Here is a 27628-nt window from a genome sequence, read left to right as displayed (position 1 = left end):
CTGGCGCGCCGCCCGCCTCCTGCGGGCTCTGGCGGGCGCTGATTGGCCGGCGCGGGAGCGCCCCCCCCACACCCCCCCGGCAGTGCCGCGGTCGGTGCCGGGCAGGCAGAGGGGTCGGCGCCGCCATCGCCATGGGCACCCGAGACGACGAGTACGACTATCTGTTCAAAGGTACCGCCCGCGGCACCGCGCGGGGCTCGGCCGACACCGGGGGCTGCGCGGGCCCGGCGGCGGCCGCCGCGGCCTTTGTACGCGGGGCGGCCTTTCGGGGCCCCGGTCGGGCCTGGCGCCGGGGAGCGCCGCGGGCCTGCCCGCCCCGCCCCGCCCCGGACCGCGGGGCGCCGACGATGATCCCCGGAGGGGCCGGGGTCCGGCCCGGGGCTGTGCCCGGCGGGGCCGGGGGTGGTCGGAGATCGCCCGATGTCGTGCCGGAGCTGAAAAAAACTTCGGCTTCGGTGGAGGCTCTTTCGCAGGGCCTCGCTAAGCGCCGGCACCGGGAGCCTCGGGAGCCTGTGCCGGTGGGTGTTCACCGCTCCTGTCCCCGCCTGGGACATGCCAGGCTGTCCGGGGCTGTGGGAGGGCTCGGTGCGGCTCCTCCGGCCCTGGCTCCGGGGGATCCCCCCCTGGGTGACTCCGGGCTATCTGTCTGTCCCGGGGGTGTCTGTCCCGGGGGTGTTTGTCCCTTGGGTGTCTGTCCCGGGGGTGTCTGTCCCGGGGGTGTCTGTCCCGAGGGTGTCTGTCCCGGGGGTGTCTGTCCCGGGGGTGTCTGTCCCTTGGGTGTCTGTCCCGGGGGTGTCTGTCCCGGGGGTGTCTGTCCCTTGGGTGTCTGTCCCTTGGGTGTCTGTCCCGGGGGTGTCTGTCCCGGGGGTGTCTGTCTCGGGGGTGTCTGTCCCGTGGGTGTCTGTCCCGGGGGTGTCTGTCCCGGGGGTGTCTGTCCCGGGGGTGTCTGTCTCGGGGGTGTCTGTCTCGGGGGTGTCTGTCCCGGGGGTGTCTGTCTCGGGGGTGTCTGTCCCGGGGGTGTCTGTCCCGGGGGTGTTTGTCCCGGGGGTGTTTGTCCCTTGGGTATCTGTCCCTTGGGTGTCTGTCCCGGGGGTGTCTGTCCCGGGGGTGTCTGTCTCGGGGGTGTCTGTCCCTTGGGTGTCTGTCCCGGGGGTGTCTGTCCCGGGGGTGTCTGTCCCGTGGGTGTCTGTCCCTTGGGTGTCTGTCTCGGGGGTGTCTGTCCCTTGGGTGTCTGTCCCTTGGGTGTCTGTCCCGGGGGTGTCTGTCCCGGGGGTGTTTGTCCCTTGGGTGTCTGTCCCGGGGGTGTCTGTCCCGGGATGTCTGTCTCGGGGGTGTCTGTCCCGGGGGTGTCTGTCCCGGGGGTGTTTGTCCCTTGGGTGTCTGTCCCGGGGGTGTCTGTCCCTTGGGTGTCTGTCCCGGGGGTGTCTGTCCCGGGGGTGGCTCCCAGGCCGGGCTCCTGCCTGTCTAGTGCCTCGGGCTGACCTTTTTTCCGGAGCATCCCCGAGCTCAGGCTGGGAGGGCCCGAGGGGCAGTGCAGGTGGGTGTAACACTTCACCTTCAATTTCCTGGCTGGTTTTGGTTCAGATCTCCTGTGGTAAAGTGACTGAAATCTGATTTTCACCTCGAGAGCTGGTTCGTGGTTGGGGCAGCACTGACGGAGCCGTCGGTGGGTGCTCAGGGGGCTGTGGGGGTCACTTTCTGCTGGGACAGTTTCCCAGGAGTTTGATGTCAGACCACACTGTTCATCCCTGGACCCTCATAAGGCCAGCAGTGATTCCACTGTTGTTGTGGACCAAGGGAAAGAGCAAATCTGTGGGAAATATTTTACTTACACAGCCTATTTGCTGTGTTTGTTTTACAGTCTTGAAGACAGTGGGGGAAAGGACCCTTATTTTTTCCCTGCCCATATAGAAGGAGACCAACCTATAAAAATATGCTAAACTGTCTGGGTCAGAAGTAGTTTCCTTCTGAAGTCATTCCACTGTCTGTTTCCCAGGTGGTTTAATAGCCAGGAACTTGAAAGCCTAAAAATTTTACTTCTTATTTTCTTCTGTGAATAGTCAATTAGGTAGGGAAAACTGCATTTGTCTTTTAAAAATGCTTGTGCTGCTTTGAAATGTGGTTCTAATGTTATCTGGAGTAAGATTTAACCCAAAGCACAGGATCTGTGCTGTGCTGGTGCTGGCAGCACTTAATGAAAGATGGGGGAGAGAATAGTCCCTTTCTGTGTGTCTTTTGGGAGGGTTGTTGTGTAGATGATTTTTTAAAAAATAAATAATCAAGGCCACAAAGAAACTCTTTGCTATCTACTCATCTTTTCCTTCCTCCCTCTGAGGCTTTTTGGGACTAGGCAAGAAATAATATAAATGGGACCAGGTTTCTGCTACAGGACCAACTTCCCCTTCCTTTCCCTTTTGCCTCCTCCAATAGTGGAATTAAATGTCAAGGGCAATTGACATAATAATGTCCAGGGATTTGGTTGGCTTGTGGTTTAACCTCTTTTTAGCTACACAAATGGAGTTTGAACTCAGTTCTGTTAGTCACATGTAGTTGTAGTCAGAGGTAGAAATAATGATGTGGGAGGATTTCAGTCAGGGAAAGTTTATATTTTTTAAATTTAAGGCTTGACCATTTCCCCTACCACCCATTTCCAAAGGAAGTTTGGCTGGACTCTGGTTTTACCTTTTTCATTTGCACTTGTTTAAGAATTTGCATCTTTATACTGTAATTCTATTTAGGATGACTGTAGTGGTGCTTTGAAGTCACAATTCTTACACTTTTATATAGTGGATGATCTGAAGCTGCTTATCCAGGAACTTATGTCATTTAGAATAGGTTTTGTTAATCAGCTGTATGAAAAGTTTAACAGGCAAAGAGCCCCATTTATTGTTAGTCTCTGGTGGGAAAAGCTGGCTATGAATCAGTTTCTCAGGGTGAAAGTGGCCAAGAAGTTGGTGGCAGCAGTTCCTTCGTGCAGCTGCTCCTGCTGTTCCCTGGTGCTTCCTGTCCATCAGTGTGAGCTCCAGGACTGGCCATTCCAGCAGGGCTGGATGGGCATTGTTGGCTTATCAGGGCCAGCACGGGGGAGGTTTGGGGCCACCCTGGGGGTGTGAGTGTGGCTGTAGTCAAAACTGCTCTGCTGAACTAGCTCCACTTTATCTTAATTCCAAATTTCCCTTTATTTGGTGTGTGTCCCAACAGACAAAACTCTTATTTTATTGATCACAACAAAATGCTGTTTGTTACCAAATTGCCTGAGCCAACCTTGGGGGCAGGAGCCGAGCTGTGTGTGCAGGGCTGGGCAGGGCAGTGGGGCTGGGCAGGGCAGTGGGGCTGGGCAGGGCAGTGGGTCTGGGCAGGGCAGTGGATCAGTGGGGCTGGGCAGGGCAGTGGGTCTGGGCAGGGCAGTGGGTCTGGGCAGGGCAGTGGGACTGGGCAGGGGGTGGGACTGGGCAGGGCAGTGGGTCTGGGCAGGGCAGTGGGACTGGGCAGGGGGTGGGACTGGGCAGGGGGTGGGACTGGGCAGGGCAGTGGGGCTGGGCAGGGCAGTGGGTCGGTGGGGCTGGGCAGGGCAGTGGGTCTGGGCAGGGCAGTGGGGCTGGGCAGGGCAGTGGGTCGGTGGGGCTGGGCAGGGCAGTGGGGCTGGGCAGGGCAGCGGGGCTGGGCAGGGCAGTGGGGCTGGGCAGGGCAGTGGGTCTGGGCAGGGCAGTGGGTCTGGGCAGGGCAGCGGGGCTGGGCAGGGCAGTGGGTCAGTGGGGCTGGGCAGGGCAGCGGGGCTGGGCAGGGCAGTGGGTCTGGGCAGGGCAGTGGGGCTGGGCAGGGCAGTGGGGCTGGGCAGGGCAGTGGGTCTGGGCGGGGCAGTGGGGCTGGGCAGGGCAGTGGGTCAGTGGGGCTGGGCAGGGCAGTGGGGCTGGGCAGGGCAGTGGGTCAGTGGGTCTGGGCAGGGCAGTGGGTCTGGGCAGGGCAGTGGGTCTGGGCGGGGCAGTGGGGCTGGGCAGGGCAGCGGGGCTGGGCAGGGCAGTGGGGCTGGGCAGGGCAGCGGGGCTGGGCAGGGCAGCGGGGCTGGGCAGGGCAGCGGGGCTGGGCAGGGCAGTGGGGCTGGGCAGGGCAGTGGATCTGGGCAGGGCAGTGGGGCTGGGCAGGGCAGTGGGGCCCAAACAAAGCCAGTGGGCCGGGGCTTTGCTCCCGTTAATTCTGTGGCTCGGATACTGAAAAAGCAGGAATTTTTTCAGCATGAGTTTTGAATAGATTAATCTGGAATTGAATTCATGACCTTTGAATAACTGTTAAAAATATTGGAAGGCTTGTACCTATTAAAAAGTGATCTGCACATTAATTTTGCTCTCAGAGATTAACTATTATCAGTGGGTTTTTAAAAAAATTAAGTCTGAGGTTGTGCAGATGTGTGCTGGCTCATCAAAAGGCAGGGAAAAGCAGCAGTAGGAAAAAGAGCTTTCTTTTACCTTTGTGGGAATTTAGACTGCTCTGATTAGAGCCTCAGCCTAACAGAGGCTGTGCTTATTGGAAACAAAAGCGTGTCCTTTTAGTCACCAATGTCTGGCAACCTTGTGTGCATCAGATTTATCATGAACTCTGCTTAGGTCGTCTGTGCTAGACTGAGTCTCAGTCTCATGGTTTGTTGGAAAGTATATATTCTTTTTTTTCAGTTTACTAAGTACTGTATTTACAATTCTATCATAAATTTGCTCTATTATTTTCCCTTTCTTTCTACTGATGAATTGCCCTGGATTTTTTATTCTGACTTTCGCTTGCTTTGTACCAGGATCCCAAGGTGTGGGGCAGGTGTTGGGTGGGGATTGAGCTCTGGGTCTGGGTGTTGTGGGGCCTGGCCAGACACAGGAAGCAGAGTCAGGATGGTGACTGGGTTAGATGGTTGGTGAATGATAACCCACCACTGGTTGGTGATGGTGATGGTTGGTGAATGATAACCCACCACTGGTTGGTGATGGTGATGGTTGGTGAATGATAACCCACCACTGGTTGGTGATGGTGATGGTTGGTGAATGATAACCCACCACTGGCTGGTGATGGGGATGGTTGGTGAATGATAACCCACCACTGGTTGGTGATGGGGATGGTTGGTGAATGATAACCCACCACTGGCTGGTGATGGGGATGGTTGGTGAATGATAACCCACCACTGGCTGGTGATGGTGATGGTTGGTGAATGATAACCCACCACTGGTTGGTGATGGTGATGGTTGGTGAATGATAACCCACCACTGGTTGGTGATGGTGATGGTTGGTGAATGATAACCGACCACTGGTTGGTGATGGGGATGGTTGGTGAATGATAACCCACCACTGGTTGGTGGTGGGGATGGTTGGTGAACGATAACCCACCACTGGTTGGTGATGGGGATTGTTGGTGAATGATAACCCACCACTGGTTGGTGATGGGGATGGTTGGTGAACAATAACCAGGTGCTGGAGGAGAGACCAGGTCAGGAAAGACTGAAGGGGACAGGATGTAAACAGGGCACTGAGTGAGGCTTGTCTGTTTGCTTAGAGCCATCTGAAGGTGACAGCTGCTAGTTATTGGTTCCTGTCACTTTGAAGATGAAACCAGCACATCTTTCTATCAGCAGAGCATATTTCCATCACCAGTGTGGCCTTAAGAGCCATTTGGGGGGGTCAGTCCATCAATTCTGGTGAGATGTGTTTAAGGGAGTATTGAGACTCTTCTCTCTCCTTTGGAACTTTTCTATTCTGTCATAACTTCTGCATTTGAACAGGCAATGCTGTCTGGTGGCCTTTTCCCAAATTTAGAAACTTTCTCAAGATCTAATCACTTAGTCTGGTATGTTGAAGGTTGCTCAGCTCCCATAGAAAATAAAAGTTTGTGGATTATGTTTTCATGTGGGACCTCCAGCCTTGGCCTCTTTCTGCTAAAAATGAAAATGCTCATTTAATGCTCAGGATTGAGTATTATCAAGACACACGAGGAGACTGTAGGGTAGAGAGCATGTTCTTTATTGAGCTGGGATCTCATTGCCTTCCTTTAACTTCCTAAAAATGCTCTTCTCCCAGTTCTGCTGGAACGTGGGGCAGCCCTGTGAAGGAGCCTGTGAGTGACCAGCCAAAGGAGTGTGGGACCCCTGGAATTTTCCTCCTGTGAAAGGTGGGCATAAACTGCACAAACGGCTCCCAGTTCTATTCTTTAATGACCTGGGAGCTGTTTCTACAGTTTATGCCCCAAACTGGTAATTTTGAAGTGCCAGAGGATGGGAGGTGACCAGAACCTGGAGAGATGGCTGGTTTTGCTTTCTCCAGATGCAAATTCATGGGAAGGTAACATCCTTCAGAAAGGGTTCAAAGCTTCAGGGGTTTTCCAAGCTGGTCTAGCTTGTGTGGTGGATGTTCTTACCTTTGATTATGGTCAGGACTTTGCTGTAGGGTAGAGCCTCCTCCAGCCAGCAGTTCCCTGTGCAAGATGGGAGACCTTTGGCCCGTTTTGGGAACACCCCATGGAATTAGAGATGAAAAACTGTCTGGAAAATAAAGCTAACAAAACCCTAGAGTTAGAACTCAGAATAAAATCTTGTTTTATCTATCTGTTCTCGTGCCCTAAGGAATCATTTAGGCAGTTTGCCTGGGAAGGCACTGAGCAGAGCTGGTTTGAGGCCATCCTGGGTGGGAAATTGTGGTGCCTTGCCACGTTCCTGCCTCTGTTGTGTTTTGCCTGTTCAGCTGTGCTCACACAATTCTCTGTCTGTGCTGTCAGGCGGATGAGCTGCTGGGGGGACCATGCACAGCGTTTCAGCAATCCCCAGTGCAGCTCCGGAGCAGAGAGCGGGCTCCAGGAGCAGCCCGGGAATGTGTCCCGGGGCAGGGAGGCAGGAGCTGCAGTGGAGCAGGGCCCTGCCAGAGCTGTGTCCTCAAACAGTGGCCTGAGCAGAGAAAAGCTGTACTAACACTGAAAGACAAGTACAGTCCTTGGCCCTGGGAGAACACTGGTGAGCTCATTCTGGAAGGGTGTGATGAGAAGATTCTTCTGTAATTGTTGTGGAGGGATTGGGAATGTTTTTTGCCCATGTCTGCTTTTCTGAAGGGAGAATCACATGAATGTGGAAGATCAGCATATCTGTCCTTTGAACTTAAGCAGGGAATATTCCCAAGGTTGAAGAAAGCTCACAGGGGCTGGCTGCCTTTCTTCCTTCTGCTCGAGCCAGGCCACTTGAATTCCAACATGTACGTGGTGCAGTGTTTGTGGAGCCAGAGGGAGGATGGCTCAGCTTCTTCAGCCTTGTTCCTGTCAGTTGTTTCTTGTTCTTGTCGATAAGCCTGAAAGTAGAGGGAACCTCCTACCACAAGATGTACCTTTTATTTTCACAGTTCCTTTCAGGAATGCTGGGCTTTGTGTGCTGAAGATCTCCCTGCACTAACATTTTTCTGTTAACATGGCAACACTGTGTGTGGAGGCAGAGGCTTGTAGCTCATCTTTTACTTCTCGTGCAGTCTACTAGAACTCATTTTGCTGGATGAAGTTCTGCTTTGCTTTGTATCTTCTTTGTAGTATCAGATGTCTCCTGTTTTCCCCTTTTTGTGGTGAAGGTATTTATGAATTAAATTATTGAAGTACAATACCCTGTGTGACTCAAACAGGGGCAGCAAATAATTGTTTACTTGGGTGTTTTGCATTTTTAAATGAAAATAAAGTAGGTTTATGATGTACAGAAGCAGACAGGTGGCTTGGTGCCATGTTCTTGCCTGTAGACTTTCTGAAAATGTGTGTTGCAGCCTTCCCTCTGCCAAAGGTTGAGTGTGAGGAACATCTCCTATGTGTGATGGCTGAGGCCTCCAACGTGCCTTTGGCTTTGACAGTCACTGAAGCAATTTCTCTTTTCCACCTCTGAGGACTGAGCAGCTGCTCCCTACAAAGCAGCTCGGGTTTGTTTTGGGGCTGAGGAATGCAAGCTGTGAGTAGTAAAGTCTGAGGCGTTGTCAGGCCATGCTGCTGTGCGAGGTCAGTGCTGGTACGAGAAATTAATTGTGAAAATAATGTGTCTTCTTTCAGTTGTGTTGATTGGAGACTCTGGAGTTGGGAAGAGTAATCTTCTGTCACGTTTCACACGCAATGAGTTCAATCTGGAGAGTAAGAGCACCATTGGGGTGGAATTTGCCACCAGGAGCATCCAGGTGGACGGGAAGACGATAAAAGCGCAGATCTGGGATACGGCAGGACAGGAACGATACCGCGCCATTACCTCAGCGTGAGTACCGTGGCTTTGCTCTGCACAATTCCAGCAGAGATGCTGCAAATAAATTTATGAGTAGAGAATTCATTAAACATATTTGGGGCGTGTGATGAGATCATTATGACTGACTTCAGTGTGGATCCAACTCATAAGATAGCAAATACTTTTGTTGTGTTCCTTGATTAATATAATGAAAGTAATTTTTAGATTATCATGTTACTATTAAAGAAACAAATGACAGCTTAAATCAAAAGTGTGGGAGATTCTGTTTCAGTCTTGTGATTTGGTTTTTTGTCTGCCCTGTGTGTGCTGTGTTCATCCTGTGGAGTGACCATTGCTTTGGATGGAACATGGGTGCTGTTGGCATCAACTTTAGGTCTGGGCATGGTGGTTTACTGTAACACCTGTGGCTTGTGGTCTCCACTGCCCCCTCAGTCTTGAGATTGAGGATATTTTTTGGACAATCTGCAGCCACAAAGTCCCTTGAAATCCCAATGACTTTAAATTAATCCCAGTGCTGAAAATTAGCTCCACGAGTGCACACACTGAATAGCCAGGAAATAAAAAGGCAACTGTGCAGTGCTGACTCTGCAACATCAGGCACATTTTTGAGTAGAACAGGGTGGTGAGGAGCTTTCACCTGTAACACCTTGTTAAGCCACACTGTGTCCTAAGATGTACCTCTGGGTGTACCTGTCTCTGTGCAGGCAAAAGTGTCTGGCAGAGGACAAAAAACAAACTCAGGTTCTCCAGGGCTTGTTCTCCTCAGTAAGTTGATTTTTTGTTACATTACAGATGTGTATTAGTTTTTAAATATAAAAACCTGTTTAAAAATCATGATAAAAGTCAGGCACAGATTGAGCTACTTTCTTTAAACTCAGGATAAGGGGAACTTTGTCAAGATGGGAGAAAACCAGGAGAGCCTGGAGGCCAGAGGGACTGATCTATAGGGAAAGAGATGCAAAACCAAAGCAATGCAGAAGAAGATGTAAATGGCAATTTCAAACTACATCTTTTTGAGAAGTGTTAGTGTGGCTTTCAGAATTTTTTTGTGACCCTTGAATTGTTCTTTCTGCTGAGAAACTGTTGCTGAGTCTGGTTCTGCAACAGGCTTGGCTGCTGGGAACCAGTGCAGCTGCAGTGCTGTGATCCTGCCCCTCCTCTGTGCTGGCACGAGCTCCTGTTCCACACATGGCCCAGCCAGTTCTGCCTGCTTGGCCACTGGAATGTCAACCAGCAGGGACAAGGGAATGTTTTCTGCTGACTTGGTGCCCTGGCTCGGTTCAACAGCGTGTCAGACAGGTGCTGGTAGGATTAGGTGGAAGACAGATACAGACATTATAGGATTGCTGATACAGATTGGTTTGTGTGGTGCTGAGCCCTCGACTTGTGTTGAAATGGGCCCAAACCTGCCCTGAGGGAGCAAACTCTGTTCGTGGATCAAGGGCTTGTGAATAATGACAGTATAGCCCAAAGCTCCTCTTTAATTTGTATGAGAGACAGGAGATGTTTGAAGGATCAATAACAAATACTGACATTTTCCTAAGGACAATTTTCCTAGTAGAAAGTTAAGTTATAACTTTATGAAACCTTCCAGCAGTACCAGTTCTGAAATGGTGAGTTTTTGTGCACACTCTTTGAGCAGACTGAAAACGTCCTGGCCTCTGCAGGCTCTCCAGCATTTTAGTACATACATTGGACTTTTTTTGAAATGCCATTAGAAAAAAAATGGCATTTGGAACTTGGTTTTTGGCTTAAAAGACAAAATCCAACAGCAGCATTTTCATCAGCACAACTTTTTCCAAAGTGGAAGCCAGTGTAGAAGAGCCACATGGCAGGTTTGTTGGTGTGACTGGGCCCGAGCTCTCTGTAAAGGGCTGTGCCTCCTGCTTTCAGGTATTACCGTGGTGCTGTGGGGGCTCTGCTTGTGTATGACATTGCCAAACACCTCACCTACGAGAACGTGGAGCGCTGGCTGAAGGAGCTGCGGGACCACGCCGACAACAACATCGTCATCATGTTGGTGGGGAACAAGAGCGACCTGCGCCACCTGCGCGCGGTGCCCACGGACGAGGCTCGCGCCTTCGCAGGTCGGTACCCGCAGGGGCTGGGCTGGGCTGGGCCTTCAGGAACCTGCTGGGCACGTTTTCTCCAGGGCTGAACTCTCCTATAGAGTTTCAGTTTGGACCCTAAAAATAAATTTTTATGGTGTTTGTTTGTTTGTTTGAGTGATAATGACTTTGTTTATTAACATGCCTGTGTGGTTTGGGGTTTTTGGTGGGTTTTTTAATATATTTGGTTTGGGGGTTTTGGTGGTTTTTTTAATACATTTGGTTTGGATTTTTCTGTTGGTTTTTAAATCTAGTGCTAGTTCATGTTTTTGAAACACTGTCCTTGAACTGCCTGATAGCTGAAGATTAAACACTTCCTCTAACAATGCTGGAAACAGTAAGCAACGTTTAGAAGAGAAAATGTCACAATAGGAACATAAAATCTCACAAAACAAAGTATCTTTCCTTCCTTCCTAGAGGCCTGGTTCTGCTGAGTAGATATCAATGTGCACAGCTGCAAACGAATGCTGAACCCTGTCTTAGATGGGGTGGTTTCTGCCCCACAGCACTGGTGCACAGACTGTTGTCAGCTGGTCTCACTTAAGTGCAGCAATCATCAGACTTAAAAATTATCAGTTGGGAGAAGTCACGTGGGCTGTGTGAGCTGCTGCCACAGCATTCCTTCTCCCTTCTTTACCTGTCAGAGCACTGGTCAAATGCTCTCTGGCCTTTAAAGGCCTGGGGACACTCAGCTGACTTTTGTGGCTGTCAAGCTTGGAGGTGGAATTTAAATGTACAGCCTTTAAAATACCTTTAGAAGTATTACCAGGCCTTACTTAAACACACTGTCTGAAGTTTGCTGGTGAGTGAGTAAAACCACTTAAAATTTTCAGAATGAGAAGTGACAATTACCTAAGAGAAGCAAAACAAGATAGTCTGTTAGTTTGGTGACTTGGTTCAGCTTACTGTCTTTTGCCCCTGGCTTCCTGCTAAGGCTGTTTTGAATTGCTAGTGATGGTCCTGGTGTTGCTGTTTAGGCTCTGTGACTGAAAATTGCCTGTTCCTTGGCAGGTGGTACAAAACCATTCTAGGTGTGATGTTTGGGTATTAATCACTTTCGTTTTAATAAAAATCTTTTGCATTGTAAGAGGAAAGAAGAAAACAGACTGTATTATTGTGATTTGGAAGTGGGGTCTGATTAGGAAAGTGCAGGTCTGTTGATCTTTCTGGAGTTGCAGAGAGAAATTGTGACTGGCAGCTGACTTGCTTTTGCCAGGGCTCTTGCTCAAGGTACTTCTGGGTGTGATCCATAGCCAGAGGAGAGTGATATTTTGTGTTGCTTGACTGAGCAAGAGCTGCAGTGGAAAATGTTCTCACACTGTTGGCAAAGGAAATGTTGTTGAAATGCAGCAGCCAAAGAAATGTGCACAAATGTGTTCCTTGTGTAACAGGGAAAAGGAAAAACAACTGTGTCCTGGCTGATTTGGCCTAAAATAAAGCTGAAAACCTCAAAATAAAGGTGAAATAAAATGTTATTAAAGTTTTTAACTGAACCACTTTTTATTTATTACAGAAAAAAATAACTTATCTTTTATTGAAACATCTGCTCTGGATTCAACAAATGTAGAAGAAGCCTTCAAGAACATCCTTACAGGTAGGGTTTGTAGGAGCTCCTGAGGTGGTGGATCTTCTTCATAGGCACATTTTGCAGTTATCTGGAATGTTTTGGGAATGAATGTTGGGAATGATGGTTAGTTTCCAAACCTTCTAATCTTACTGTTGTGTTCTATCTCCCATCACACACATACCTTTCTGCCCAAGGGAGGGTTTCTGTCTCCCAGAGGTTTCTATCTCCTGATGTTCCATAAATTCAAGCTATTGCAATAGTACTGTCTTAAAAGAGTAGTAGTAGTTTTGTGCCAGCACAAAATCTCAACAGTGAAGCCACAGCCATGCTGGGAAGGTAAATGTTCCAATGTCTTCTCTTGCCCAAAGCAAACTGATACTTTGTAAGATTGCTGAACTCGTTCTCAGCTGATGGCAAGGGCTGGAGGGGACTGTGCACTAACAGCATCTTCTGCAGAGAAGGGCCTGGGGGTCCTGGTGGGTGACAAACTGTCCATGAGCTGGGGGGGACAGTAGGGCCAATGGGATCCTGGAGTGCATTGGCAGGAGTGTGGGCAGCAGGTCAGGGAGGGGATCCTGCCCCTCTGCTCGGCCCTGGGGAGGCACATCTGGAGTGCTGTGTCCAGGTCTGGGCTCCACAGGACAGGAGAGACAAGAAGGACAAGGAGCTACTGGAGAGGGTCCAGTAGAGGCCAGAAAGATGATGAGGGATCTGGAGCATCTCCCTGATGAAGAGAGACTGCAGGAACTGGGCCTGGTTAGTCTGCAGAGGAGAAGGCTGAGAGGGGATCTCATAAGTCCATGCAAATGTCTCCAAGGAGTGTTAGAGGATGATGCCAGACTCTTTTAAGTGGTGTCTGTGACAGCAATGAGCACTGAGGAGCAAGGCTAAACTAAACACTAAAACACAAGAAGTTACCTCAACATGAGGAAGAACATGGAGTGTAGCAGAGCACTGGAACAGCTGCACAGAGGAGATGTAGAATCTCCCTCTCTGGAGACATTCCAAACCCACCTGGACATGTTCCTGTGTCACCTGCTCCAGGTGACCCTGCCTTGGCAGGAGGTTGGACTGGATGATCTCCAGAGGTTTCTTCCAACACCAACTGTTCTGTGTTTCTGTGAAGCTGGTATTTCAGTGTCCCACTCTGAAGATGGTAAATGCCAAAGAACCCTTAAAAATCTTACCTAAATAGGAAGAGGGAAATCAGACAGGTATTGGATTACTGCTCCATTTCTGTCTACCCCAAGAGACCTGAATCTGGTCCTGTAGAGGGGAGAATTTATCAGTATGTCTCTTGAAAAGCTCTAAGACCCATACAGTGGACATGAAGAGTGGGCAAGATCTAATTCCTTACTAGAGCTGAATTCCAGGCCAATTAACTGCCTCTACAGTACACTGTTTTGTAAAGTTATGCTTGATCTACATGCCCCACAACATCTCAAGATGAGAATTTTCTGAGCTTTCTTGTGACCAGATAACTGATTTCAGTTAAATGAGAACGAGCCTTTTTTCTGGTTCTACTTCATTATTGGGCAGTATCTGTGTTGCTTACTGGATGCTGACAAAAGAACTGGCTTTGCATTACTGTTTTTTGACTATGTATCAGTGAGAGTCTAGTACTGGGAAAAAAGTTGAACATTAATAAAGGTGAATTCTAAAGGCAAACTCTTTTGGGTTCCTTTTGCAGGGTGTGCATGGGAACACTACAGAGCATTGTGGTCACTGAGTCTAGTACTGGCCAGGTGTTGGTAACAGAAATGTGTCACAGTTAGAGGAAGATCATAGAATCCCAAAATGGTTTGGTTTGGAAAGGATCTTAAAGCTCATCTCATTGCACTCCTTGGCATGGGCAGGGTCACCTTGCACTAGCCCAAGTTGCTCCATGCCCTGTCCAACCTGGCCTTGGACACTTCCAGGGATGGGGCATCCACAGCTGCTCTGGGCAACCTGTGCCAGGGCCTGCCCACCCTCACAGGGAACAATTCCTTCCCCATATCCCATCTAACTCTGCCCTGTGTCAGTGGGAATCCTTTCCCCCTTGTCCTGTACCCTCATCCAAAGTCCTTCTCCAGCTCTCCTGGAACTCCTTTAGGAACTGAAAGTTCTCAGTAAGGTCTCTCTGGAACCCTCTTTTCTCCAGCCTGAACGTCCCCAACTCTGACCCCAAGGTGCCCAAGAAGAGGCAGGTGGGAGAAAAAGGGTAGCCAAGCTGCTTCTGTAAGAAAAGAGCCTGACAGACTAGGAATGGGGTTTATTTGCTGCCCAGCAAGATTGGTGTTAGAGCTACCAGTGAAGCAACTGGAGAAGAATGAGGTGGAGCAGCCCAGTGCCAGAGCTGGCCCATCTCATGCTGTGTAGGAGATTCACTGCTGAGTTGGGGCACTTGGCTGGATCTGAGGCAACTTCCCTGGCACTTTGAGACAGTATCTGTGGTTTTAGTGCTCTGAGCATAGTTCAGCTGTCACCATCTATCCTGTCTGCCCTGCAGTGCAGTCCTGAGACTGACCCTGGGTAGAGAAGCTGGCCTGAGGCTGCTCTAGGAGAGCCCCATGCTCTAACAGAACTCAGGCCGAGGTCAGGCCTGAACTCAAACCCCTCTCTCTTAGCAGCATCCTGGGCTCCCAAAAGTGTTGAGATTGTCCAGTTCTAGTAGTGTGTGGTTCAGGAGTGATTAGTCCTGAAAAGGCTATTCCTGAAGTCTTTACCTGGGGGCAGATCATTATTCTGAGAGGAGACTTGGGAGAATGTGCTGTGTAGAACAGTGAACTGGGAACCACTGCAGGGCACTTGGAGGAGGGAAGAGGGTGGGAACAGTGGGACAGGAGTTTCCTTACTGGCCACTAGTTTGATCACTAAAGACTAGAAGGAAAAAACCCACAAAACACCCCAAAGAGGTGCTACTCCAAAGCAGATGGGGCTTGGCAATGACTGTGAAAAGCTCGTGTTCCATTACAGCACTGAGCAGGAAAAGAAAGAGGATGTGACAGCCTCTGGACAGCTCTCCTCATCCCTTTCAGCAAAGAGCTGTAGGTAGCCAGGGGCAACGAGATTGGCCTTGGGTTAAAGGTTTCCATTAAAACAACATAAATATGTGCATCTTCCTAAAACAAAAAGCCTAGCAAAAAATCACTATAAACAAACCCTGTACAGTCCCCCATGATTTTTAATCCTTACTAAAGGCTTCGGGTGTTGCTCTTTTGGGGCTGTGGCTGTACAAATGTGACCATAATATTTACCACAGACTTCCAGGGAGGTACTTGCCCTTTTCCTGTTTCACAATGGAGGGAAGTTGTAACATGGACTTTAATCAGTGAAATAAGTATTTTAAAAACCTTTCAACTTACATTATTTCTACTAACTATGCAGTTGAAATGGTTTGTTACTGAAAGCATTTAAACTGGCATTCTCTCTTCAGTGGTTACAGCTTTGTGGATCTGTGTGCTTTCAGGCATAAATTAATTTGAGCCAAATAAATTCATTTGGGTCAACGTGGGGCTTTATGGATCCGTGTGGCTTTTTACTGTCATTAGTGGGGAAACTGATTTGTTGCAGAGAGGAGCATTGCTGTTATTTGGTGGTAGCAGCTTGCCAGGAGCTGAGGTGGGAAGCAGAGAACTGTCACTTCTGCTGTGCAGGATGTTTCCCAGAGTCCTGATGATTGGCATTTCTAGAGTATGTTTCCCTTTTTTTTTAATCAAAAAGAAGATGATTCCCTGTTTAGAAATCAGCATTCCTGCTCCTTTCCCATTGAAAAGCCCCTTTTAATAATCCCTGTGTCCATGGAGTCAGTGAGAAAGAGCAGGATGGGCAGTGCTGTTATGGAAGACAGTAAAGACTATTGTCTTAATAACTATTCCAGACTGAGTTGGCTTATCCATTCCAGAGCTGGAAAGCCAGCCAGATGTTATGTGTCACATCTGGCCAGAGCAGATTCCCTTTCAGAGCCCTCAAGTTAAACTATGCTTGGCTTCTGCCATGTTCTTGTGCAGCCTGGCCCGTGCCCCCTGGGGCTCTAACTGGTGTGTTCTCCCGCAGAAATCTACCGCATCGTGTCGCAGAAGCAAATCGCCGACCGGTCTGCGCACGACGAGTCTCCCGGCAACAACGTCGTCGACATCAGTGTCCCACCAACCACCGACGGACAGAAATCCAACAAACTCCAGTGCTGTCAGAACCTGTGACCTTCTGTAGATGACTCTTGTGCCCTTCACTTCGTCTGTGCTTCATTTAGAAACTTGTGTGCACTTCTTATCTCCTGTGATTCAGTGACTCCCTCCTCCCTCCTTTCCTCCATTCCTGAATCTCCCCCCTCATTTTAGAGCTTTAATTGTAGGGCTAACATCCCCCTGCCTCTGAAACCCCTTCCATGTGGTAACTTCTGGGCTTGAAATGTAGTCACTGATCTGATAGATATGTTTTTATTGGAACATCTGCTGCTGGTTATTATCCCATGAAACTCTTCTCAAATGGGTTGGGTTTGTTTTTGTTGGGTTTTTTTGAGTTTGGTGGGTTTTTATGGTTTTGTTTTTTTGGTTTTTTTGTTTGCTTTGGTTTTGATTGGTTTTTTTTTGGTGGCTGTTTCTGGGAAAGGAACCATGAGGACTTGACTCCTAACAATTGAAGAAATAACTACATTTAGGTGACAAGGTTTTTTCCTCCCATAATTAGATTTTTTCTTGTGTTTCTGTAAACATGGGGGAGAAATTGAACTAGCTATCCTACCAAATGGTCTGTTTTCTGTCCTGACAAAGTCTCACAGTGAGGGTTTTAGAGGCTGCACACATAAAAGAAAGCTGTTGAAAATAACATTACTTATTTTGTAATTACCCCTAATACAGTTAGTCTGGCTGTGTAGTTTACTGTTTCCTGCTTGGGAAATCTTTCTCTATTCTTGTTTTATTTGGGAACAATGAAGTATGTCTGCATTGCTTTCTCTGCCACCATGAATGCCTGTGCAGGCTTTATGAAGTGGCTTAATATTTATTCATAGCTTATGTTAATCAGTTAACATTACTGTACAGTAAGTGCCAGCATATTGATTTCAGAAACCTTTTGCAACCTGTATAAGTAGGCTTCTTTTGTACTGTAGGTCAGTGTCTGAAAGCAGGATCTGCTCTAGTTCCAGGTTTTTTTGCATGCTGCTTTTTCTCTAGATCTCTCCTGCCCCTGTTTGAGTGAGTGAAGCAATATTTTCATGTCACGTATATACCTGCACTTGTAAGGGTTTTGGTTGTTGTAGAGAAACACAATACTTTATACATTTTGTAAAACTTCTGCAGACCCATAGCATTGGTAATGTTCTCTTCATGATCTTTCACTATTGACCTGTACTAAAATGCATATTAGGATTTCACAGAATAACTACTAACCAGTTGTTTTCCTCTTACTGTTTTACTGAACTGCAGACTGTAATTCTTAAATGATTGTACTTCACTGATGTAACAGATTTGTCATCAGCAGGGCTAACTACTCTAATTCTTTGTTGTGCTGAATGGGAAGAATGTTACCACAACTCTGTGTAGTCAGTCTCTTGCTTGCTTGTGGAAATCTTCTCTGATGGCTTTTCATCACTCACTAGCTCTTGCCCACTTGCATCCCCTCTGGCATCCACTGAATGTTATGGCAGCAAATACTGGGTAAAATGATCTAAAGGAAGAGCTGGAGACCATCTGCAGCTCCCTGAAGGCTCGTGGAGCCATTGGCAGTGAGTTTTTGCTCTGTATTCTGAGCTTGTACCTCACTGGATGAATCCCAGCTGCATATTAGTGAGTTGATATTTCTTTTCTGATACAAAGCAAATACGAAACTGTGAATTGTGTTTGAAGAGGAAATCTGACATTCCAGTCTCAACTGTTCTGTCTGGTTACGTAATAAAATTAAGGGCAGTTAACTCTGATGGCTTTTCTTTTATAAGGTTTCCAGACCAATGCCTTTAATTTTGTACTGTATGCACTGAGAGGGCTCAAGCTCCCAGCACAGGATGCACGTGGTGCCTGGCACTTCCACTCTCCACATTTGTTTAGAGGATAGGTGCAGGGTGAGGGGGTGCATGCTTGCAGCCTGGGCCCCTTCAGTGAGGGTGTGCATTCCTCTTTAGGCATCACAGTGCTTCATCCTAAGGGTGCCCCAGTTTGGGAAGCACTTTCAACACTTGTATTGACTTCAGTTGCATTCTGTTGAGAGAAGGTGGGAACTGAGATGTCACCTTTTTGGTGGTCCTAGACCAGAATATAACATGCAGTCAGTGTTTAGACAGCTGGCAGTGAGAGAATGGAAAATTCTGAAATACTGAAAATACTTCATTCAAGAGCAAGTGGACACTAGTGGAGCTGGGCTCCTTAATTTTTGAACAAACTTTTTATACAGAAAGGAGTTGGATAGCATGAGGAGGAATTGTGCTGTTAAGAAGACTTACTAGTTCAGAGTGATCTGTTAACATGCTTACTCTGCAAGTCCTGTTCTTAACATGAAGTTTCTACAATCAGTCTGGTCTGGTGTAAGAAGCTGGGAAGAAATTTAGTGACTTCCTTGTTTCTTAAGACATTTTCTTTAGTTTTTGACTTTGTGAAAGGCTTTAAACTAGACCTCAGACTCCCAGTGAAAGGTCCATGTCTAGGGCTTAAGTGCTGTTGAATTTATGGGTGTTGAAGGGCTCTTACACAGCTCCATCATGCACTGAGCAAAGCCCCCTCAGTGCCAGTGAATCTTACACCCATTCTGCTGGGTCTGAGACCTCTTGTGTGACAGGGAAAGGCCTCCTGCCCTGTGCTGGGGTACCCAGGCTGTGGGAGGAGTGGGTGTGCTCAGGTACACACCTGTAGCTCAAGTGAGCACTGGGAACTGAGTGGGGGTTTTATCTGCAGTGGTTCCTCAGTTTCTGAAATGTGACGTTGGCTCCTCCCTGGGCTGCTCTCCTCCTCTCCAGGCAGAGCCACAGCCCTGCCCTGGGTCTGAGGTGCTCCTGCCCAGACTCTGTTAGTGCCCGTAGAATGAGGACAGCAGGCCAGTTCTGCCTGGTTAAACCATCTTGCTGTGCACAGACCAAGGAAAATGCTTTTGGTCTGGAGTTTCTGGTGTCCTCAAGCATTGTGCACTCCTCAGAAACTCACCCACAAACCAGCCCACTATCGTGGTGGAATTGCTGGGATTGCCAAGGGGAAGACTTGGAGGAATCCTGAGGAAGCTGGAACTGCTGAAGAGCTGTCTGACATTCAGGGAAGCTTTGCAGTAGCCCAGACTCCTTAACAGTGTTTCCTGATGTGAAAGTTACTGGTTACACGTAACCTCACCTGCACTGCTTCATCCTGCAGTTTTGCTGGCCCTGGCTCTCAGTATTAGGAGAAGAGGAAAAGGTTCCATTTCTCTTCAATCTGCCATAAGGCATTTAAGGGCAGAATTGAGCTTAGGTAAAACTGATGATGGGAAAGCTGCCTGTGAAAGAAGGAATGTGTGCTCTGCTTGCTTTATTTGGATGTTGAGGATAACTTTAACTATTGGAAGATAACACTACAAAGCCCTGGGTGCTCCCCACCTGTGTCAGTAACACAACCATCAGGCAAAGGCTCCAGCTGGTATCTACAACAGGTTCTTTAATGCAGAACTAGGCAGGAGTCTGTGCTGCTGCCTCTCCTTTCAGTGATGGGGAGGGTGAAGACCAAAAATCACACTTAGAGGTGATTTGGTCCTGAGCACACAAACAGCTAATTGGCAAAATAAATTCCTTGGGGTAGACCAGATCAATCCAACTCTTTTCTTCCTGCTGAGCCAGTGCTTAGGTGAGTTGTCTGGGATCTCCACTGATAGCTGGAGCCTACACAGGACAAGGAAGTTTGGTTCACAGCAGGGTTTTATAGCTCTATACTTGTGTAAATGTAAGAATCCATTTGACAAGTGGCTGTTTGCTGCTCTGTTAAAAAGATTGCAGTGTGTGCTGTGGAGACTGTCAACATTTGGTAGGAGGAAAAGGCACTTTTGGTGCCTTCTTCCTCCTGAGGCAGGTTAGAGGCAGCAGAAAGGTGGTGGATCCCAGAGATGCCCCTTTTGGGTGCTATTCTGTGACCCCCCAGTGTGTGAAAGGGCTGCTGATGGGCAGAGAGCTCTTGGCTGGGCATGGTAAGGGTTGGTCTGTGCCTTTATTTCAATCAGTCACTTACCAAAAGCTTTTGGAAGAATGTGCAGGAGGGATTTTTGCTCCCCTGTGCTTTGGGCTCTGTGTTCTATGCTGCTCTAGAAGGTGTGGGTGGGATCTCTTTGTGTGCTGTTCATGGCTGAGTCTTACCAGGGCTTGGAGATCATTTCTCTCACGAGCAGGAAGGAAGAACTTGCTTAGAAGTTCTGAACTCTGTACAAGAGAAGAAGACCCCAATGAAGTGACTCAGGCACTTAGGGAGGCCTTTTTCCTTCCTAAAACCCTAAACAGTATTAAAGGTAGAGGCCTGAATTTCAGCTAGGAAAGATCAGACAATTGGAGGTGAAGACTAACTGTCCTTCAGGTAAAACACAGCGAGTTCGGGCTCAAGGGTGGATCCTCTTGACTTGTGGACCCTTAAATACGGTTGGAATGGTGATTCATGTAACGTTTCCATGGGATGAGCATCTGCAGGGCTGCACTGTTCCAATAAGGAACAGCAATTTCTATTTAACACTGGTCAGATAATGCACAGTAGTGTTGTCTGTCAGGCTTTGTAGGCTATAAATAGCACTGGACCTTTATGCAACCCAGAAGAGACGTTCCTTTCCTTTACTTTTGTTCCTGGTTCCTGTGTTAAGTGCAATTCACTTTGTAAATATACACATCCCTCGATTTTTGTGCATGGTTATGATGTATTGTGGATATAAAGATTGCCAAATCATCCCTTGTGTGTAAAGTTCTGATCCAGACACAACTGTGGAAGAAGGTGGGGATGTAATTCCAGAGCCGGTTCCCTGCTGGATCCAGAGCCCGAGCGAGGGTCAGGACGGGGTGGGTGTCCCTGCCGGGACCCCCCGAGGGCTCTGCTGGCCCAGGCTCCAGTGGGGGAGCGTGGGGGGAGAGAAGAGGCCGCTCTGGGAGGTCATCCCCGCCAGGGCTGAGACCAAGGGGGTCCATCCCTGGGCCAGGGGCTCCGGGGGGCTCTGAGTGGGCTCTGGGGGGCTCTGAGGGGGCTCCAGGGGGCTCTGAGGGGGCTCTGGGGGGGCTCTAAAGGGGCTCCGGGGGGCTCTAAAGGGGCTCTGAGGGGACCCTGAGGAGGCTCTGAAGGGTCTCTGAGGGGGCTCTAAAGGGGCTCTGGGGGGGGCTCTGAAGGGTCTCTGAGGGGGTTCTGGGGGGCTCTGAAGGGTCTCTGAGGGGGCTCTAAAGGGGCTCTGAGGGGGCTCCGGGGGGGCTCTGAGTGGGCTCTGGGGGGCTCTGAGGGGTCTCTGGGGGGGCTCTGAAAGGTCCCTGAGGGGGTTCTGGGGGGCTCTGAGGGGGCTCTGAGGGGCTCTGGGGGGCTCTAAAGAGGCCCTGAAGGGGCTCTGAGGGGGCTCTAGAGGGCTCTGGGGGGCTCTGAGGGTCTCTGAAGGGGCTCCGGGGGGCTCTGGGGGGCTCTAAAGGGGCTCTGGGGGGCTCTGAGGGGACCCTGAGGAGGCTCTGAAGGGTCTCTGAGGGGGCTCTAAAGGGGCTCTGGGGGGCGGCTCTGAGGGGGTTCTGGGAGGCTCTGAGGGGGCTCTGAGAGGGCTCTGAGGGGGCTCTGGGGGTCTCTGAAGGGTCTCTGGGGGTCTCTGAAGGGGCTCTGGGGGGCTCTGAGGGGGCTCTGGAGGGCTCTGGGAGGCTCTGAGGGGCTTCGGGGGGCTCTAAAGGGGCTCTGAGGGGACCCTGAGGAGGCTCTGAAGGGTCTCTGAGGGGGCTCTAAAGGGGCTCTGAGGGGGCTCTGGAGGGGGGCTCTGAAGGGTCTCTGAGGGGGTTCTGAAGGGTGTCTGAGGGGGCTCTGATAGGGGCTCTGAGAGGGCTCTGAGGGGGCTCTAAAGGGGCCCTGAAGGGGCTCTGAAGGGTCTCTGAGGGGGCTCTGGGGGTCTCTGAAGGGGGTCTGGGGGGCTCTGAGGGGTTCTGAGGGGGCTCTGGGGGTCTCTGAAGGGGCTCCGGGGGGCTCGGCCGCGGCCCCCGGGGCGGGGCGTGGTGGGCGGGGCGAGGCGTGGAGGGGCGTGGCCTGGTGTGGGCGCGGCCGGGGTGGGGCCGTTGCTGGCCGGGGTCACGTTGCGACGCCGGCGGGTTCCCCGCAGCCCATTGGGCGCTTCCGAGCGGCGTCGGCGCGGCGCGGGCGGCGATTGGCGGGCGGGGGCGGGGGCGGGGCCGGGCGGCCGCCGCAGCCGGCACTGGGGCGGCGCGGCCGCGCGGAGGGGCCGCGGGCACCGGGAGCGCAGGTACCGGGCGGGGACCGGGAGGGGAGCGCAGGGACCGGGAGGGGAGCGGGAGGAGAGCGCAGGGACCGGGCGGGGAGCGCAGGGACCGGGCGGGGACCGGGAGGGGAGCGCAGGGACCGGGCGGGGACCGGGAGGGGAGCGCAGGGACCGGACGGGGAACGCCGGCTCCGGGGGCGGCTGAGCCGGCACCACTCCCTGTACCGCTCCGGTCCCGCCCGGCGCGGGGCTGCGGGAGCGGCGTCCCGGCCGGGCCGAGGCGGGCGGACCGGTCGGCCGCTGTTCCGGGGCCCCTGACAGCCCGCCCGGTGTCCCCGGTGTGTGTCGCCGCCCGCGCTCGGAAGCCCGAGCCGCGCCGCAGGTGTCGGGGCCTGTCCCGCTGAGCAGCTGCCACTGCTGCCGGTTCGAGCGCCGTGTCCGCCGAGCGCCAGAGCCGCGGCCCTTCCCCTCGGGCGGGGCCGGGCCGGGCCGGGCTGTCACTGCCCGCCCGGGGCTGTCACTGTCCCCCCCGGGAGCGCCGGGGGTGTCGCGAGGAGACATCGCCTGGGACAGAAGTGCCGGAGGGTTGGAGAGGTGGCGTTCGTTCCTCAGGCTCTTTCCCCGGCTGTTAAGCGTTATTTGCAAAAGGCTGCGTTGCCAGCGGGCTCTCGTGAATGTGTTTACTCCGCTTTGGGAGCGTTCTGATACCGTTCTGTGCCCCGCGGGCACTGTGTGCACGGACACGCTGCCTCGCACAGAGACCTCCCGGGAGAAGGATCTCAGTGCCACAGCACAGCTGCGGAGGGTGCTGCAGTTTTGTGCTGGAACACCAAGTGCCTTCCTCTGTGGCGTGAGCTTAGACTTTGTGATGGACTTTCCATGAACTGGAGACCTGTAAGTCTCTCTGTCTGATTTGGGACAGTTTTCTTGAGCCAACTCTGTGACAGAGGCCAGAACTGCTTGTGGCTTATGTACAGGAAGATGCTTGTGACATGGGAGGTATTTTTGTCACAGTCTCAAACACTTGCTCTTGCTGGATGAGCCTGCTATCGATCTGGTGGGGAGACCACGATTAAAAACGGAGGAGCCGTGCCATGGCCGTGGAGGCTCCGGGTGCAATTGCCTGCCCTTGGTGCCCACCGAAACGGTGCCACCAAGGCATGGGGTGACACATCTGTCCTGCGTGGTGCTGCTGCTCCTCCGAGCAGAGTTCATCCTGCTGTGTGACTTATCCTCTGGGAGGGAGCTGTGCAGAGCTCGGATTTTACAGACAGGCAGGTGAGGTGTCACTCAGGTCAGGGGTGATGGTGGACGTGTCAGGGTTATCTGGAGGCTCACTTGTTTGTATTCAGCACACCATACCTGCAGCGTCCAGGGATAGGACTGTCCTGCCCTGCCCTGATGGGTGTGATGGACTGTAAGTGAGGATGTGCTTCTCATCCCACCCCATGCCCTTTATTTGCTTATCCCCAAGGGACTGTTTCTATCCCTCTTTCAACCCTTCTTGTTACCAGCCCTTTAATTTCCCTGGGACTTTCATTTCCTTGCTCTGCTCTCATTCTAGCAAGCATTGATCTCTGTGTTTTTCCCTTCTAACATAGTTTCTAGCACTTTCTTGACCTTTTTCCAGGCTCTCGGTGAGGATGCCTGTGGTGCTGCTGTGGTTGTGCAGCTGTGATGGCCATGGCCTGTCCCCTTTGTCCCCCTGCCCGTGGGGACATCCAGCCCCTCTTGGCTGCCACTCGCCCATGTGCAGACTAATCCTTTGAACAGCTGGACATTAGTCTTGGCTTTCCAAGTGTTTGAATGCTTTTCTGCATCTCCAAACGGTTATGCAGGGGACTGTTTCAAAGGCTGGAAGTGCCTTGTTTTCCAGGTGCATTTGAAGCTGTCATGGTGTGTCACCCTTCAGAAACAAGTTTGAAGGAAAAGGAGCTGGGACTAAAAATCCCTTTGTCACGTGCACTGTGACTGAATTTAATAACTTCAGTTGAGGACACAAGGTCTAACTGCCCCCAAACACACGTTGAGGAGCATTGCAGGCAACCTGCATCAGTAAGGCAGTCTTAACTTTGCCAGGAGCAGACCAGGTGGCACAGGAAAGAGCCAAGTGTGAGCCTAATGTGTATTCCGTGATCACTGAATGCCAGCTGTAAATCTGAGGGTGTCTGAGCATGGCTAGCTAATTAGCACCACTGGCAGACTTTTAAGTGGAAACAGAAAAGAGACACTGGAACTAATGTTCCTTGTTTTGGATGCGTTTGACTGCTCTTCTTTGGGCTGTGGATTGCAGGAGGCTGCAGGGTGAGGTCACCCGCGCCAGACGCCAAGGGGACCATGCAGATGAGCAGGACTACAATGTACTGACTGTGAGCAGCTTCCAACAGAGTTCTGGCCTCCCTGGATGCCGAGGGACCGCCTTTTCCCTTCGGGGTGATTGATGCTGGCCTGCAACAAGCAAATGTTGGATATGATGTTTCCCTGGGAGAAAGTTAGCACAGTTTTTTTCATACAACATGACCAAAATCAAGTCAAAATGGATCCAGCACAAGCTGGGCAAGCTGAGGCTGGGTATGTGGTCTGAGAGTATTAGTCCTGACTCTCTTAGTCCTGAGGTTGTCAGGAGTTGACTTTTTAGTAGTTCTGCAGGCAGAGGCACAAAGTAAGATGTGCATTTTGGGGCTTATTTACTATTGTTTTAAGTACCCTGGCTTTTCACACTAAAAACACAGAAACTTTCCTTAGAAGATGAAGGGAGGAGTCAGGCATCCTCAGCTATAAACTACAGGATGAGTTTATTTTTTCCCACTTGACTTTGACTCAGCTTTGGATATTTGGAGATTTTGGAGTTTCCATTTCCAAACTGGTTTTCCCCTTCAAATTAAAGTTTGAAATTTTATGTGTCTTCTCCCTCATAGTCTAATTTACTCTGGTTAACTTATGCTTCTGGCTGCTTTTAGCTCAAAGCCTTCCCACAAGAGTGAAGTGGTCCCAGTTACTGACCCTTGTCCCCACGGAAGCTCTGAACACATCTCAGTGAGTGACACGTGGGCACACAAGTGTCTGTGACGTCCAGGACGAGCCATGTGAAGAACGAGGCCACGGGGCACTTTTCTGTGAAGGAGATGAGCACAGCACCAAACCAGTATGAAGGTCAGACACGTGTCTCCATGAAGTTCGTTTAAAGTAGGTTTGCCCGGCGGTAATTAATCTGTGCTGGGGCCCAGTGCGTGGCTTATCAAGACGGTGCATGTCATGCACGTGAGTAGCGGGTCCTCCTCCCCCTCTCCAGGCCCAGTCTGGGTCTCTCCCGGCTCCGGCTGCAGCAGCCGCTCCCCCGGAGGTGCCGTCACTCGCTGTGTGTCTGTGCCTCGGTGCCCTGTTTGCTGTAATCAGCCCAGGGCAGCTCTAACCCGCTGGCGTCACAGCACAACCCAGCTCAGCCGGGAGAGGTGCTTTGGGAGAGCACTTGAGTGCTCATCCCACTCGGAAGTGGAGAAGTCGCTACTGGGCTTCTTAGGGATCTGTGCACCTCTGCTGGGTGTGGAATGTGTTCTCCTGCCGTGCAGTTACAGCGTGTGATGGAAGCACTGATGGAAAAGTGCAGAATGGCCAGGTGCTGAAGGCAGGGACTGAACCCTGTGTATCCTCCAGCGAAGGGAGCAGCCTGACAGGAGCTGTCCTGACCTGCAGCTCTTCCTACCCATCAGCCCTGCAAATGCCTTCTTTGCCCCAGGCCTCTCTAGGACGAACAGTGTTATAGTTTGGAGTCCTATTTATCCTGGTTTTCAATTAAAATAGGCATTTGTAGGTTTTCTTCTGGATTTTATGTAGCAATTGTGACTAAACCTTTCAATTCCTGATAGAACCTGAGATGACTGTGTGTGGTTAACCTCAAGGACTGACGTGCTGTAACTGCTCTTGCAGTTTTAATCAGTTGTCATGAGATCAGTGATAGACTGAAGGAAACATTCCACTCCTGTTCCCAAAAACAGGGAACAAGAGGCAAGAAGCAGCATTGGCTCAGCAGATATAATAAGTACAAACAAAGCAAACCTACTTTCTAAAGCACTTCTCTTCAAAAAGGGGAATGTACCAAGATTGTGCAGTCTTGGCTTTACCTCTGATTCCTTTTAAGCTTTGAGAGCCTTAGTCCTGTTTCAGCTGAGAGCTCTTTGGGTTTAGATTGGAGAATGGTGAGAGGGAAAACTGCAATTCTGAACTGTTCTTAATTTATTTCCTCTCAGTTTTTCTTGTACTTCTCTGCAGACAAATCAGCCAAGGTCTGTGTCCAGAAGAACTAGAAATGCACCTAAGCAAAACATTGCAGACTGAACTGTGAGAGTGTTGCAGCATCGCTACCAATTATGAAGTTTCACTTGAGGATTGAGCAGGGAATATGTAGCAGCAAGGAGTGAGTCCTTGGCTTGGAAAGGAGTCCTCGGCTGACCATGGGGGTGCTCTCAGCTTTGGAGCTCTCCAGAGCAGCATGGTGGGTCACAGGCTGCCTCTGGTCGTGCCTTTGCTGGAAAGCTCTTTGAAGTGTGAGTGTGCTAAAGAGATTTGTAATATGGCTAGGTTGAAAATTACGAATAGTCAAGTTGTATTCCAGATCAGATGCCTGTGGGAGCTGAGTGTGCTGCCTGGGTTTGAGGGGTAGTTGCTCTGAGCAGTCATAGTGAGCAGGGCTGGTGCGTGCTGGCTGTTTGTTCAGCTCCAGTTTGTGTCCAAGCAGAGTGTTCTTATTTGTATAACAGTGTAAATGGTGCTTTATAAACCAAGGAGGAAAACACTGAAAAATGCCAGTTCTTTCTGACTTGGGATTCCCGATCCTGGAATAATATTTCTCACCCTCCCAAGTCGTGCCCTCTGAGGGACTGAGCAGCCCAGCAGGGTGTGGGTGCTGCAGTCTCAGTCTGCTGTGTGCAGAACTGCTACACTAAAATTCTGTTTCCTGATGTATTACCGAGAGCTGGAAAATCAATTTCTTCTGAATAAACTGAAACTGCCTGGAAAGTAACTGCACAGGACTGGGGAGCCCTTGAGCAGAGGCTGCCTCTCTTTAAAGAGGAGCTCACTGAAGTGCTAGCACTGGGCAGCAGGGGTGTCTGTGTTGCTGCTGCTCCTGTTTTGGTAGAGGACGTGGGTGTAAAGAGATGTGAGAGGTCACACATCTCTGGTTCCTCCAGCGGGGCCAGGATGTGCTTGTGTCTGCTGGGCTGGCTGCTGTCCTGACTGATGGGTGGCACTCTGCAAGCAGTGCTTGGTAGGCATGAAAACCCCTTTTTTTTCCCAGCTGGTTCATGATTGCAAGAAAACCTTCAAACCTCACTCATGCATCTTTCTTTCCCTTCAGAAAGCGAATAATAAAATGC

At 50.6% G+C, this 27628-nt stretch overlaps 3 protein-coding genes across 8 annotated transcripts in view; 2 read left to right on the top strand and 1 right to left on the bottom strand.

Annotated features, from left to right (window-relative positions):
- The first annotated feature begins 65 nt into the window (after positions 1–65).
- On the top strand, positions 66–20752 carry RAB11B (RAB11B, member RAS oncogene family). Its single transcript, XM_071578409.1, has 5 exons — positions 66–171; positions 8039–8234; positions 10116–10309; positions 11844–11924; positions 15936–20752. Exons 1-5 carry the CDS (start codon positions 132–134, stop codon positions 16079–16081), a joined length of 657 nt encoding a protein of 218 aa, XP_071434510.1. The 5' UTR covers positions 66–131; the 3' UTR covers positions 16082–20752.
- Positions 20753–21878: 1126 nt separating this feature from the next.
- Positions 21879–22814, bottom strand: LOC139683082 (uncharacterized). Its single transcript, XM_071577835.1, has one exon. The coding sequence runs from the start codon at positions 22812–22814 to the stop codon at positions 21879–21881; it is 936 nt and encodes a 311-aa protein (XP_071433936.1).
- The window catches only part of MARCHF2 (membrane associated ring-CH-type finger 2), a 35451-nt gene continuing 30021 nt past the window's right edge, over positions 22199–27628 (top strand). For 2 of the 6 annotated variants that reach the window (XM_071578176.1, XM_071578173.1), the window contains exon 1: positions 22199–22277. The gene's annotated coding sequence lies outside the window, so the exon portion shown is untranslated. Of the gene's footprint in view, positions 22278–25384; positions 25407–27628 lie in introns of those variants that run through there. The other 4 variants (XM_071578177.1, XM_071578174.1, XM_071578179.1 and 1 more) reach the window with 4 other exon arrangements.

The sequence above is a fragment of the Pithys albifrons genome, chromosome 27 (assembly GCF_047495875.1).
Source record: "Pithys albifrons albifrons isolate INPA30051 chromosome 27, PitAlb_v1, whole genome shotgun sequence".
Lineage (NCBI taxonomy): Eukaryota > Metazoa > Chordata > Aves > Passeriformes > Thamnophilidae > Pithys > Pithys albifrons.
Note: the sequence above shows the minus strand (reverse complement) of the source record. Positions and strands in the feature narration are given on the sequence as shown.